The sequence below is a fragment of the Mytilus californianus genome, unplaced genomic scaffold, assembly GCF_021869535.1.
Source record: "Mytilus californianus isolate M0D057914Y unplaced genomic scaffold, xbMytCali1.0.p SCAF_7, whole genome shotgun sequence".
Lineage (NCBI taxonomy): Eukaryota > Metazoa > Mollusca > Bivalvia > Mytilida > Mytilidae > Mytilus > Mytilus californianus.
In genome coordinates this window covers 106,313,771-106,327,912 of record NW_026262723.1, presented here as the reverse complement: position 1 = coordinate 106,327,912, position 14,142 = coordinate 106,313,771, and the positions used below count along the sequence as shown (strand labels likewise).

General features: G+C 31.5%; 1 protein-coding gene across 1 annotated transcript in view; it reads right to left on the bottom strand.

Moving 5' to 3' along the window:
- LOC127709617 (DNA-dependent protein kinase catalytic subunit-like) overlaps positions 1–14,142 on the bottom strand; it is a 144,516-nt gene that overhangs the window by 87,429 nt on the left and 42,945 nt on the right. The window contains exons 32-45 of the mRNA XM_052215221.1: positions 10,589–10,782; positions 10,069–10,213; positions 9,080–9,158; positions 8,283–8,405; positions 7,809–7,903; positions 5,345–5,513; positions 4,718–4,825; positions 3,641–3,888; positions 3,101–3,236; positions 2,594–2,683; positions 2,201–2,265; positions 1,759–1,861; positions 698–825; positions 70–274 (exon numbers count right to left, since the gene is read on the bottom strand). Of these exons, the coding sequence (XP_052071181.1) occupies positions 70–274; positions 698–825; positions 1,759–1,861; positions 2,201–2,265; positions 2,594–2,683; positions 3,101–3,236; positions 3,641–3,888; positions 4,718–4,825; positions 5,345–5,513; positions 7,809–7,903; positions 8,283–8,405; positions 9,080–9,158; positions 10,069–10,213; positions 10,589–10,782 (1,888 nt within the window). The remainder of the gene's footprint in view (positions 1–69; positions 275–697; positions 826–1,758; positions 1,862–2,200; positions 2,266–2,593; positions 2,684–3,100; positions 3,237–3,640; positions 3,889–4,717; positions 4,826–5,344; positions 5,514–7,808; positions 7,904–8,282; positions 8,406–9,079; positions 9,159–10,068; positions 10,214–10,588; positions 10,783–14,142) is intronic.

Genomic DNA, 14,142 nt, shown 5'->3' with positions numbered 1-14,142 from the left:
TCTAACTGAAGTTAAATTTTTTTTACCATCTATATAGGATATACATAAATAAAAACAATGTTAGTACACCTTTGGTTTGGCTTCGACAATACTTCTTAGTTTCTCCATATTTGCCACAAAGAACTGACTCAATGTTGGTAATTGTACTAATCGTAACATGGTAACCAGAACTTTGTCTACAGTAGCTCGTCTTATTTCTGCAGGGTAACGACCTTCTTCACAGAAAATCTTGTAGGGTACATCTAATGCTGATTTCTGTTTATCTCCTGGTAATCTGAAGTAAATAAACAACATATTTACCTCTTCAATGAAGACTTAAGGCATTTTTTAGTAAATCATTGATATAAATGATCTGTGGAACAATTGTTTTCTTCACAAGGTTGTTTTTTATTGGAGTCAAATCTGGTTACAAAAAATCCATAAGGGCTTGTTCCTTATTCTAAGAGGGTCCTTTTTTCTAAGATGATCAAATATGTCTATTCAGTGGCAGAGTAAGAAATTTCAATGGTTTGTGAAAACATTGTCAGTTTGTGACTATTTTCCTGGTGTTAGGATTAACAGGAAGGGACTCAATAGAAAGGACTGGGTACTGAATTTCATGGTTTGAGTGAAAAGCAAAATGCATGAAAATTGGTCCCCTATAAACTATTACATTTTCAAGATGATTACAGTCGACAGGTGTGAAAGAAAAAAATACCTTTTAATAAATTTGCTGAGTGATGCAATAATCTTGTCCTCGTAAACATGATTCTTCTCTCTACAGAATATACTGATTAAGACTTCCAATAGCATCAAACTTCCCGATAACTCCAATGCACTTAGAATCTAACAAAATATAATATATTTATGTATTGAAAATTTTAATGTCTAAATTTTCATAACAATTTTTTTCCTTTTTTTTTTTCTGTCCAATAACTTTCTTGCTTGCATTCAATATAGGTAAAAGTATAAAACTCACAAATATATTTTCATATCTCTCATCCTGCATAGATATGATGCAGTCGAGAGATCCCAAAAATCATATGGTCAAAAAATCTAGAAGAACTGTGACCTCTCTAAAATCATTAAATACTCATAAAATATATGGTCAAGTCAATGTTTACAACGTGAAATAACAAAAAGCATCAAGATCAAACAAAAAATAGGTGCACAATGGCGTTACTTAAGAATTATTCTGTGTTATTGAATCTTTAGTTTAGCAAAAGTTGTTGATACAAGATACTTATCCCATTTGAATGTACAACCAAATTTTTTTACTGTGGAAAATCCCAAAAATCATTTAATTTAAGCATGAGATAGAAAGTGCACTATCCTATAAGGTATTTAGCATCTCTGAAAGTTTCATTGAATTCCTATGACTGATTTTGGATGAGTTGCAAAATCAAAGTGGTGACAAATGAAATAAAGAATAAAAGAACATAAGAAATGAATGGATACAATTACCATATATATCTTTCTTCAGTAAATATCATTTAGATCAATAGCAAAATAAAAGATACACAAATGCATTATGGAAGAAATAGTTTGTAAAAGATGTCAAATGTTAAATGATATCAAGTTATTAGCTTTTGAGAGTTAATAATACATGCCTATCCCCTTTTGGAGTTTGGTTCAGTCCAATTTTTCTAATGTGATCCTAAAAATCATCTATATCAAAAATTTAAATTGCAGGTGCACAACTGTATCATGTTAGAGAAATTCTGAGAAAATTTCAGTAAAAGCCATCAAGTGGTTAAGTTACAAGATGCTTCTACCAACCCTATCTAATGTCGATGTGTACGTCTGATATTCAGGACTCTCCTTTTCAAACTCTGTACTTTTCAGGGGGAAATTGTCTGCTATAAGTCTGTCAAGACTAGCCCTGCAAAATAAAATATTACACTGAAGTAAGAATAAGAGATTAATAAACATTACTTTTATAACTTTAGACTTAAAATTTTACATTGATAGTTTTTTGTTTTTTTTTGTAAGGTAAAACAGCAATTACATTTCCCCAAAAATCAAATAAAAACATGTGTTTATAATAATCTGAGTGTTAAATCTTTTCCTTGCATGCATTCAATTAGAAAATATATGAATTGTCAAAGTGTTTTTAATAAAATTCAATTTTATTTGAAAGTTATTTAAACTATTTTTTGTCATGCTTATTCATCCTCATTGACTTTTAAAGACATAATGTAATGTCAAAACTGAAACTTACTTCAATTTTTTCTCATGAGGATTTGGTAGCAAAGCAAAGAATGCTAATAACTCTAACACTCGGCACTGAAAAAAAAGTTTCAAATACTTTTGAATTTGGACACTGAATTCCCAAAGGGAAATAACTCAAATTTTAAAATTAAAATATTTTGCCAGGTACCATTTTTACACATATTTCAAGAACATTTCCAGGGTTAGAATAACTGCTAGGTTTTTGCTAGTATCCAAGGTTGCATGGGAATCTTGTTTTACAATTGTGGACATGGGAGCAGGTTTATAAAGGTTAATTAATTATTTGGAAACAAGTATCTTCTGAGTTTCCCATAATATTATACACAATACCATAAAGTCTACAGGAAAAAGATAAGGTTCATTATTATATATATTATCTTACTTTAAAATCTAAGTTTGCTTTATTTGTCAGCAAAGTTTGATACATCATGAACACTTGATCAAATGCCTGATGTGCTGGTGATGATGCTATCTGTTAAAGAAAAAAAAAAACATTTCATGTCTGTGAAAATAGCTCCATTCTGATCATCAAAACAAAACATAAAACAAAATAAACCTGTAATTACTATTTAAATAAAATCATAAATTATTATAATTGGTGTAAGAATTTTTTTTGGTAATTCAATTTTTTTCATTTTGGCATAGTTAAAAAAAGAGTTCTCCACAAAAGTATTGCATTGCCTGACTGATACTTAGTGCAGCTGATGTTGTATTAGACCCATCAATCAATATTATCATTTGTTTCACTTTATGATTTTTCAATTTAAGGGGCCAAACAAGTTGCCTTATCATACCTGTTTAAGTGATGTCAAGTCAAAGGTCAAAGTTATATCCTTGTATAATACATAATAACAGAATAGGTTCTCCAAATAACTGAAATAAATCTAACCTTGCTATCAATTAGGATTAATTTGGATAAAACCAGCAAAGCCATACTCTGGAGATCTAAGCTTGCTTTGTCTCCCCACCAACTAGATAGTTTTCCCCACTGCTCAAGGACAGAGTTTACAATGGCAGCACTCTCACTGAAAACAAATCAGATATTCTGAGAAAGGTAAAAGAATTGTTTTAAATGGCTTGTAACATATATAGGTTAACTGTTGTTCGCAAATTTAATGAATATTACTAAGATCTTCCCCTATAAAGCAAGGGAAGATCTTGTTATTATTATTAAACAAATTTGCAGTTACATTATTTGCAAAAATGTTGTTTTCAAATTATGCTAAAAAATCAATATCTGCTTGCTTTCATTATCATTTTATGCTGTGCAAATAAATTTTTATATTTCTGTGCTAAATCACATTATGTCAACCTGGTTTCATTTTAATCTTTATATTTGCTCTGTTGAAGTTTTTGAGTTTTTAATATCCTATATGCATACTCAGGCAAATACTTTATAATGGTATATAATATTTTAGAGAAGTTTTACCTCTTCCGTAACTGTTTATCTCTTGTCACATGATCTATGACACTGACCAATACACTACTGACTCTACGACTATTGGACTCAGCTTTCTGTGCTAGCAGTGGACAAAAGTTCTTTGATTCTTTCGCTATTTGAGTACATATAGTGGACTTAAACGTGGAGAAAATCAAGTCACCATAGAAATGCTGTAGACCTTTACTGGATCCTGATACTAATGTTGTATCCAGAATGGCTTCAGTCAGAATCTGAGTCTTTAATATAATTAACAAATCATAAACTAGAGTTTGCAATATCTTAATGCAAGCCTGTCATAACAAGGAGTAGTTTTTCATTAAAAAAAGAACCAAAAGGTGCATTATATTACAAATGTTTACTAAGACAAATTAACTTTCGATGCATTTACAATTGAAACTTACAGAAAAAACAAAATGCTTAAACATAAAAACACTTCAGAATAGCACTTGGATCTATTCATGGCTGTATCTAACAAGTGAATCTGTGAGCTACTGCTCACTAATAATACCCCGCCCGCTAAAAGTATAAGGTAAACAGGAAGTTGTTGAGTGATGAATCTGAAAATGCATCACACGGTATAGCTCTTATATAAACCCTGAAACCAAATTGCAGAAATTCTTGTAATGTAGTTCCTGAGAAAGATGCAACAAAAAATATTCATGGGACAGAAGGACGGACTGACGGATGGACAGACGGATGGACTGACGAATGGATGGACGGACAGACAGAGGTAAAACAGTATACCCCCACTTTTTTAAAGCGGGGGTATAAAAACATTTTCAACTAGGGTAAACAGGCATATATTCAAATATGTAAAGTAGTTTCTATGACCCTGTACATAGGAATAGGCCATGGTGACAGCACAGAAATAAGGTCGTCACAAACCTTATGCTTATCATTCACTGGACTACCTGTCATTGTGTTTAAAGTTCAAATTATCTAGACCTCTATACATAATCTTGTGTAACGAAATTATATTTCCTATTCAATCCATGGAAGAATCCACAATATACATATATATTTTTTTACATTATAATATTTTATAATAAGAATATGATAACTTACCGGTAGACCGAGAAGAAATGATAGTTCTAGTATAATATTACATGCTGATTTCACAGCTGGAGACAGACTAACAGCTGATAATATTCCATCTTTTTCTACTGTCATTCCCTAAAAATAAAGTACAGGGTTTACTCTATAAATATTCTGGAATTTCAAAAATTTCAGAAAGTACATTGACATCATTCATAATTTCAGATGCCGTCTTCTCTCATGACTTCTTTAATTGTGCGACTTTGGGAAATATTGCGATCAAAACTTAAATGCAAGTTTTTTTATTTTTTGCGAAACCTATCCTGTTGTAATTTTCGCAAAAATATATACATTGCAAAAAATTCTGAATTTATAGTATCCAAGAGTTTATGACATTGGATCTATATGGTATATTTTCCCCAAAGTTACTCCAACGTAAAATACTAAACATGGTGATCCAAAAGTTACAGAATACCAGACGAAAGGAAATATTGACAAACAGATGACAAAGGTAACTGTATGCTCCAGAGAAGAATAAAATCAGCATTTATAACATGCTTTTATTTACAATTAATATTTAAAGTCTGATTTCTTGTCCCTTCAAATTGATTATCAATAAACTTTAATATAGAAAGTATACATCAGATATTACTATACCTTATAAACATTGTTGAAGAGTTGTTTAGCCATGCTGACTGGATTGGAAGAACTATCTGGTAACATGTTTGTTTTGAATAGTTGTCCATATCCTCTCAGTAGTTGTTCAAAGTTAAACAGGTCTATATCTGGACTAGTTAAAGAGACTGGTAAAACACTCAATAAATCTCTGCAAAAGAAAAGCTTGGACTAAAATTCAATGGAAAATACAAAACATACCCAGACTTTTAACTGTATATGTATTAACTCTCTACAAAGGCTCACCAAATTAAAGCCATATTAAGCATATATTTACTGAGAAACTTTCCTAATCTTGAATACTTAATGTTTACCAATAATCTTTGAAATTTAGGTCAAGGTCAGATAAACCCTGCCACACAGACATGTAGACCTTTTCATCCCTTCAAAATTTTACAATCACAGCATGAGTTGGTTGACTGTTATGGAATATCTGTTTCACAGATGACAACTGATATGTTCCATCATAAAAACAACAATCCTGTCCTCTTTTTCCCCGAATTTGACCTTCTGAATTAGACTTATCACCGGGGTTTGTATTTACATGAGCAACATGACAGGTGCCACATGCAGCGCACCTTAGATCATCCCTGGTTTTTGGTGGGGTTCATGTTGCTCAGTCTTTAGTTTTCTATGTTGTGTTTTGTATACTGTTTTTTGTCTGTTTCTTTTTTTTAGCCATGGTGTTGTCAGTTTATTTTTGATTTATGAGTTTAAATGTCCCTTTGGTATCTTTCGCCTCTCTTTTACTATCATTCTTTACACCAAATGTAGTTGACCTATTACATATAGTATCTAAAATAACTGACCTAATTTCAATAAAGAGCTACACAATGAGTGCATGATACACCCATCGCTTTTACAACAAATAAAGTTCCATAACTCCTCTATGTCATATCAGAAATTTATAAAAGACTAAAAATAGCTTATTTTAATAGATATAATCAGTCACCAAAGCTTAAGGAACAACTGCTCAAAGCATTGTGACTATCGAAAACAAAAATATTCACTCTGATGTTACTGATGTTGTGGGAATGGCTAAGACAAGTTTATTTGAAAGTGATAGCCTAGGAAAGCTGCTTTCATGTGTAGCACACTAGTTTAAAGTTTATTTCTCGTGACTATTATAATATATCAAAACAGAAGATTTTGGAGGCATTTTAAACAATAAGTTAGCACAAACATACAATGAATGATCATTGATTACTATTTGATTAACCAATGGGTGTTCACCAGAAAATACGTTTTATGAAAAGAGGGGACAATGTCCTACCAGGAAACCAGTTATTTGAGTATCATTTACATATTCAAGTACTCATTGACATCCCTAGTTCTTTTCATTATTAAAACCGAACCAAAAACCAATTAAGCCTGGCTATAATTATTAACATCATCATCAATTTACATTGGTCATTCACTCATTGTAGAAAGTTATCCTCATAACTTCAGTTTATTCCATGAATAAAATTGAAACTGCAAAAATGTGAGGAAAACTTTGAACCCCATCAAACAATGTCAAATCACAAAATTTAAAAATGAATTTGATGCACCATATGGGTGCTCTTGTCCATAGTGATGAAAAAAAAAACTGGAAATCTAATTTAACTCTTTATCTACCACTGACGGATATATGCGCGGTTTTTATCATCGTTCTGTCCGCAGTGACTGATAAATCCGCTTGCATAATCAAGCATGTATTCACAGTGACTGATAGATCCCCTGTAAACATACACTTGCGCAGTCCCGCTGAAGGATATTTCCGTAAAATATACCACTGTTAAAACCCTTTAGATTGGACAAAATTGTTGAAGAATCCCGAAATGAACCAATGAAATTCGGTTTTACAAATGAATAATCTTTCAACTCGTACATTCCTTTTCTATAAAAAGTGTGTGTTTACATTTAATTATGATGAATTTTACACGTGTTCGGAATGCGATTAAAACAATGGCAGATGAATGGGCTTCTTTGTTCAAATCGTATTGCGAAAGTGAAGAATTTGAACGATTTATGTAATTAGAAAGCAAAATTGGAAGTATAGGAAGGGATAATTTAGCTTGTCGGAACAAGATTGCGAGTCTTCCGAGGATGAAGAAGCTAAACAATCGGAAACATGGACAAATAATTTGAAAATTTTTTACGTCCGTTTACGGCAGCTTTTAAGCTTGATAATGAAAAGAAATTGATTTGGTATTTGTTTCATTTTTCAATTAATATACAATAAATTAATGAATAAATACTGATTAATTAAACATTTAATAAGAGCTCATAACACAGCCTTAACAATTTGTGAAAAATTCTCTCACTGCAAATTATCTCTGGTAGTTAACCTACAATTCAGCTGCAGTAGCTAACTAATCAGCAGTGTGTAGTAGTGAACTGTAAAGGTACCTGTGGTAGATAAGAAGTTAACAATGGAACAAAATTTTTTAGTATTAATACATACTTGTCTCCATGTAGGACCTGTTTAAATCCTTTCTGTATATTGGTAATTACATCTTTAGGTAGAAGTCTTGACATGACAATTAACAGCTGTTCTGTCTAATATAATATAAAGTGCTTTATAATTATTTTTACTTTTATAGGTTCATTTTTTTAGTTTGAAAACATTGTTGTGAAATACACTTTTTGTTGAGTAAAACTTGCAGGATCTGATACAATGGACAAAATATTAAAACTTTTGTAATACCCAATCTATGCTGCCTTTATATATGCACTCTGTCCTCAAACTGGTCTAGAAGGTCTCATGGTAGCATACTTGTCACAAATGTGCGATCTTGCCACTAAATATTGAGCAACAAAATTTCACTGACTTTAAACTGCCTTTAAATAATGAGAGTGTAGCAATTTCACAGAACTGTAATGAGCATAAATTTCTTGAACACCATCATATTTCTTCCTTCAAAATTCTAAAACATACCTCATTTGGTAGATTTTTCATAATCTCCACATCTCCCAGGTTAAATCCTTCTCCTGATGGTTGTACTACACAGGTACATATCATTGTCCACAAGCTGTTGGACCATAATTCTTTTGGAGCTACCTGCAAAAATGTGCACTACTAGTCTAATTTTTTTTTTATCAAATTTAAAATTTTATATGATAGAATTAAATATTAAGATGATCACTAAATGAGCCGACAGCAAGGTTTGGTATATACAGGAAAACTCATGTTCATCTAGACCTAGATTTATTTTTCAGGCTTATAGGATAGATTCGATAATCTTTACTTCAAATTTCAGAAAAAACAAAGAAAAATGAAGAGGTATTTGTTTAATTACCTTTCAATACAACATAAACAGTAAGAAAATACTACTTTTAAATCAATATGATAGCATGGAACAAGAACGTGTCCATAGTACACGAATGCCCCACTCGCACTATCATTTTCTATGTTTAGTGGACCGTGAAATTGGGGTCAAAACTCTAATTTGGCATTAAAGTTAGAAAGTTAGAAAGATCATATCATAGGGAACATGTGTACTACGTTTCAAGTTGATTGGACTTCAACTTCATCAAAAACTACCTTGACCAAAAACTTTAACCTGAAGCAGGACAGACGGACTAATGAACGAACGGTACGACGAACAAACAGACAGACGGACGGGACTGACAGACCGAAAAACATAATGCCTCTAAGTGGGGCATAAAAACCTAAGTCATTGGATAGAATGGAAATTTGATGAAAGTGATAATCTGGAAATAACATAAACTAACCTTGAATGTTTCTTTCTGAAAGTTAGCTATCATTACTGTTAGCAGGTTCAATATCCTTACTAGAACTGTACATTTAGATCTGAAATCATTGCAGAAAAATATGACTTGTTCATTGCTTGGATGACATATTCATTGGCATTAAAAAACCGACTACATAAAAACTAAGAACCAGGCTCCATCAAATAACATCTAAAACAGTTAAGAAATGGCTAATAATTTGACGTTTAAAGAAGTAAGGTCACATATGGCAGGTTTGATATAATATCATTGGCTTTTGTTGGTGGAAAATTGTCTATTTGAAGTACTTTTTTTTTTTTTTTCCAAAATCTCAATTTAAATATTCATAATTATAATACAGTCAAACCAAACAGATTATGATTTTATATTAGATTCTGAAAAGATTTAACAGTTAACAATAATCATATTTCATACTTCTTTCCCTAAGTTATCAAGTCCAATAAACAAATAAACTTTACAAGCATTCTACTGTTCAACATCTTTCCATTAAAGCATAATTTTTTTTTTTGCTTAGAAATAAGCTTCTTCTTTAATAATGTAACTAAGTACTACTCTATTTTCCATGTTAAATAAATGGCAGATCTATGACAGTCTCTATTTGATTTATTCACAAGTTTTAAAGATGTGAGATGATTTAGAGCTTGAAAATTGTATTGACAGCTGTGAATTGTTGAAGACTGTATGTTGCCAACTAGATTTTTGTTTATAGTTGGGTTCCTGTCTCATTGAAAAATACCATGCATCTGCCCTTATTCATATGATTTTGTTTTTATGTTTCTGCAGTTACTTTCTAGCTGTTAATGAAGGTCACTTTTATCCAAATGTTCTGAGAGGAACGAAGACCAGAAACGTATATTTCACAGAAAGGAACAAAAACGGGAAAAGAAATTCATGCACATATACAAATACACAGATTGAGTAACACCACTTATCCCTAATATAACAAACAAAAGATGCATCGTTTCATTTACCTATTGAATACATCAATTTCCTTCGGTGTATAGAACTCTTCATACATATCAAACTGTCTTGAAAGGTCCATAATATCTGTCAAAGCAATGTTCTCCACAAAATAATGAATGGTTTTTAACACTTTAGACATGGCAATCCCATCACCTGTAATTAAATTAATTCAATGCTCATTAACAAACTTCATATATAACAAGATTGTCATTGCATAGTGGGGCATCATCATACAACTGTAATTATTACAAAAGGATGTTATCTGTTATAATGTTATAATTCTAAGGTAAAAATCTGACCTTTAATCATCATCTTACCATGAACAAATATTCAAAAAAAATTTTATGAATGATTTACACTGTTGACCCTAGGTCAATCGGCATAAACAACATCATGGAACAATCAGTTCTTACTGTGACATAATAATATAAGCATTATGACAAAGGAAGTTTACAGGAAAGTTCAGGAATTTCGAAATCGTCCATAATAATTAGGTTCTACATATTCCTATTTTAATGTACTACCTACCTGAAAATATCTCTGTTGGTGTGAGAAGTTTTTCTCCAAATAACCATACATAACAATCTAAAGCAGCCAAGACGATATCAAACCATTGTACTGCATTATCTACTGAGAACTTAGTATCATAGTCTAACATGGTGGGGGACTGTAACAAACATAACTGTGTTCTCTTTGGGTCAGGGTTACCTCCCCCTTCAAACCTTAAATGAAAAACAAAATATTCCCTTCAAATGCACATACTTGACATTATATAAAAAAAAAAATGTAATTTCTATTGGCTGTACATATTTTTAAGACTAGTATAAAAAGTCTAATGAGTTTGAACTGAATGTGTGCTTTTTTTTAAATACACTGAACCATTTTAGTAATATATATGTTAGTGTATACATGGATATTGAATTGTTTGCTGTACGATTTGAAAATCAAAATTCATTGTCAAATAGACATGTTAATTATTTGTCCACACCTTTAATGATTGATCATGTTTTTAGCACATTTAACTCAAGATAGAAGGAAAGAATTAAAGACCTAAGCCAAAAACATCCATTAAATTTGTATAATAATTACAATCATAATTAAAAACCAATTGTTCAGAGAACAATTGAAGGTCTTTCCACCCGAAACGATATATTTTGATATGAAAAACAGGGTATAAGCTAGGATTTTGAGGGCTTTAGTCACTTTTGCTTGATAAGATAATCGACCATTCTTTGGTTGCAGCTTAACCGATGATACTAGTAGTACTAAAGTAGTTATTGCAATGGGTTTAATACATGAACAAAAACATTTTCTTTTTCAGTATTTCATTAGTATACATGTATAAATAACAGCTGTATTTCTTCAAAAGATACATATTGTATGTTTTTGTTTTGATTTGTATGTCTCAAAACAGGAACTAATGTGACTAATATAATTAATCCATTGGTCAATGTTCCTGTCCTTATAATTTGCTTATGGTCTGCATATATATGCTACAGAATAGAGAAAATGTTTTAATATTAAAAAAAATTCGTAAGGGTTCCGCGGAACCCAGTGTCTCGCCTACTTTTGCTGTTAATCGCAGGCTCAACAAAAATGAGGAAAAAATTTAATAAAAATATTCCTCTCTATACTATCTTTTGATTGTAAGTAGCTTCTGTCCAAGTTTGGTAAAAATCCAGGATGGTTTTTGAATCTAATAAATGATTTTAAAACTTTAACTGCAGACTGTATGTAAAGTTAACTGGAAGAAAAACTAAGTCCATTTATTAGTAAAATACGGAAAAATGGAACAAAATTTTATCAAAGTTTCCTTCTAGATACTAGCTTTTGATCATAAACAAGCTTCTGTCGAAGTGTGGTACAAATCCAGGATAGTTCAAGAAAGTTGTTAAAATTTTAAAAACTTTAACCACAGAGTGAATGTAATGTTAACTGGCAGAAAAACTATGTCCATTTATAAGTAAAATACGGAAAAAATGGAATTTTTTTTTACAAAATTTACTTTTGAATATAATCTTATGATCATAAACAAGCTTCTGTCCAAGTTTGGTAGAAATCCAGGATAGTTTAAGAAAGTTATTAAAATTTCAAAAACTTTAACCACAGAGTGAATATTTGTGGACGCGGCCATCGACGACGCCGACGGAATGTAGGATCGCTATGTCTCGCTTTTTCGACAAAAGTCAAAGGCTCAACAATAAAGAATAAAGAAAAATGGGCAAAGAAATGGAGGAGAGAGAATAATGGGTGCTTAAAGTATACAGAATAGAAAAAATGTGTATAAAAATAAATAATAACAGAATATGATGACCCAAGCCCCCCTCCCCAACCCCCCTTATTTGCACCATAACTCAAAAGACCTCCTAAACCTATAAGTCCTAATGACAGAAGTATGTAGACAGATCATGAGTAGGTATTTCAATACTAGGAAAAAATCATAATTGAGTTATCTTTCTTGTTTCGGGTGTGCTCCTACCCTTCGGAGGATTATACACAGTAGAGAGGTAGAAGCACATTGAATTAAAATGGCCACCTGTTTTGTTATTCTATATCAAAAGTGAGGGCAGGCAAAGAAAAAATACGTTTGAATTTAACATTTTTAATGGAATTCAAGTAAAACAATGTGTTTGAATAAGGTCATTGTGGCTTTTGTCTTTCTGTCAATTACGTTTCATCATGAAACTACGGTAAACGTGTGTAATGAACAATTTCATACAAAATGACGAAATGCCGACTGACCGATACTATTTGTATGAATTAATTTGGATGGTCATTAATGACCCCTCGGATAAGCAGATTACCTGTAACAACAAATTATGACACCTGTGGTAACCGTTGATTAGCTTGGGGTCGTAAACTTGTCATAAACTTGTACCAGGTAAAATTTTGCACAATTTTAATTTTTTTACTTTTTCAAATTCAAGTGACGAAATCCATTAAAAATACTTTCGTCATTTCGAAAATCGTTTAGTAAATGGCAAAAATGACGAGAGCTAGCAAAATCACTGGAAAAATCTTAAAAATATATGTTTTAAATTGTCATTTTCAGTGTCAAATGATAGCTTTTTGTAAGCTGATTCCAAAAATATATGGTTTCTATACACTTTTGTTTGAAATATGGGAGATAATTTGTTACTTCCGGTTTGAAAAATGTCACTTCCTGTTTTAAATGATAGTTAACTTGACGCTGATTCCTAAAATATATGGTTCTATATACTTTTACATTAAATAAGTACAAGAAAATAGCTTCTTCCGGTTTACAAAAGGTCACTTCCGGTTGGCTTTTTCAAAGTCATATGGCTTGCAACCTAATTCACAAAGTCTTATGGCGTTATCATGTATACATAAGAAGTTAAAGCAAAGGTCAAAATCTAAAAAGTCACATTTACCTATGACCTTGACCTAAATTTCAAGGTCATAGACCAAGGACCTAAAATCAAACGACCCTAGGTCTTTATTATATATGGTTAATGAGTTATATCATCATACATTTAATATTTAATATAAGAGGGGAGAAAACTCCCATTAAATGTTAACGTACCCTTTCAACCAAAATGTATGTGTTACGACATGTCGCAACTAACAATTTAATAACACAAGAGTGCATACGCTGAAATGTCTCGCCTGCTTTACTGACCATTGATTTTATGTTGAAAGTCTTAAAGATAAAGGTTTAACTAAATACATCACAGAAACTCAGGTCAGATAAATGCTGTCAGACTGACATATACACACCTTAAAACCATTCATTACACTAAATATAGTTGACCTATTGCTTAAGTAATTGAAAAATAGACCAAAACACAAAAACCTAACATTGACCAATTAACCATGAAAATGAGGTCAAGGTCAGATGATACCTGCCAGACAGACATATACACCTTACAACCATTCCATTCACCAAATATAGTTGACCTATTGCTTATAGTTCTTAAAAAACAGACCAAAACACAAAAACTTAACATTGATCTACGAACCATGAAAATGAGGTCAAGATCAGATGATACCTGCAAGACAGACATGTACACCTTACAATCATTCCATACACCAAATATAGTTAACCTGTTGCTTATAGTACT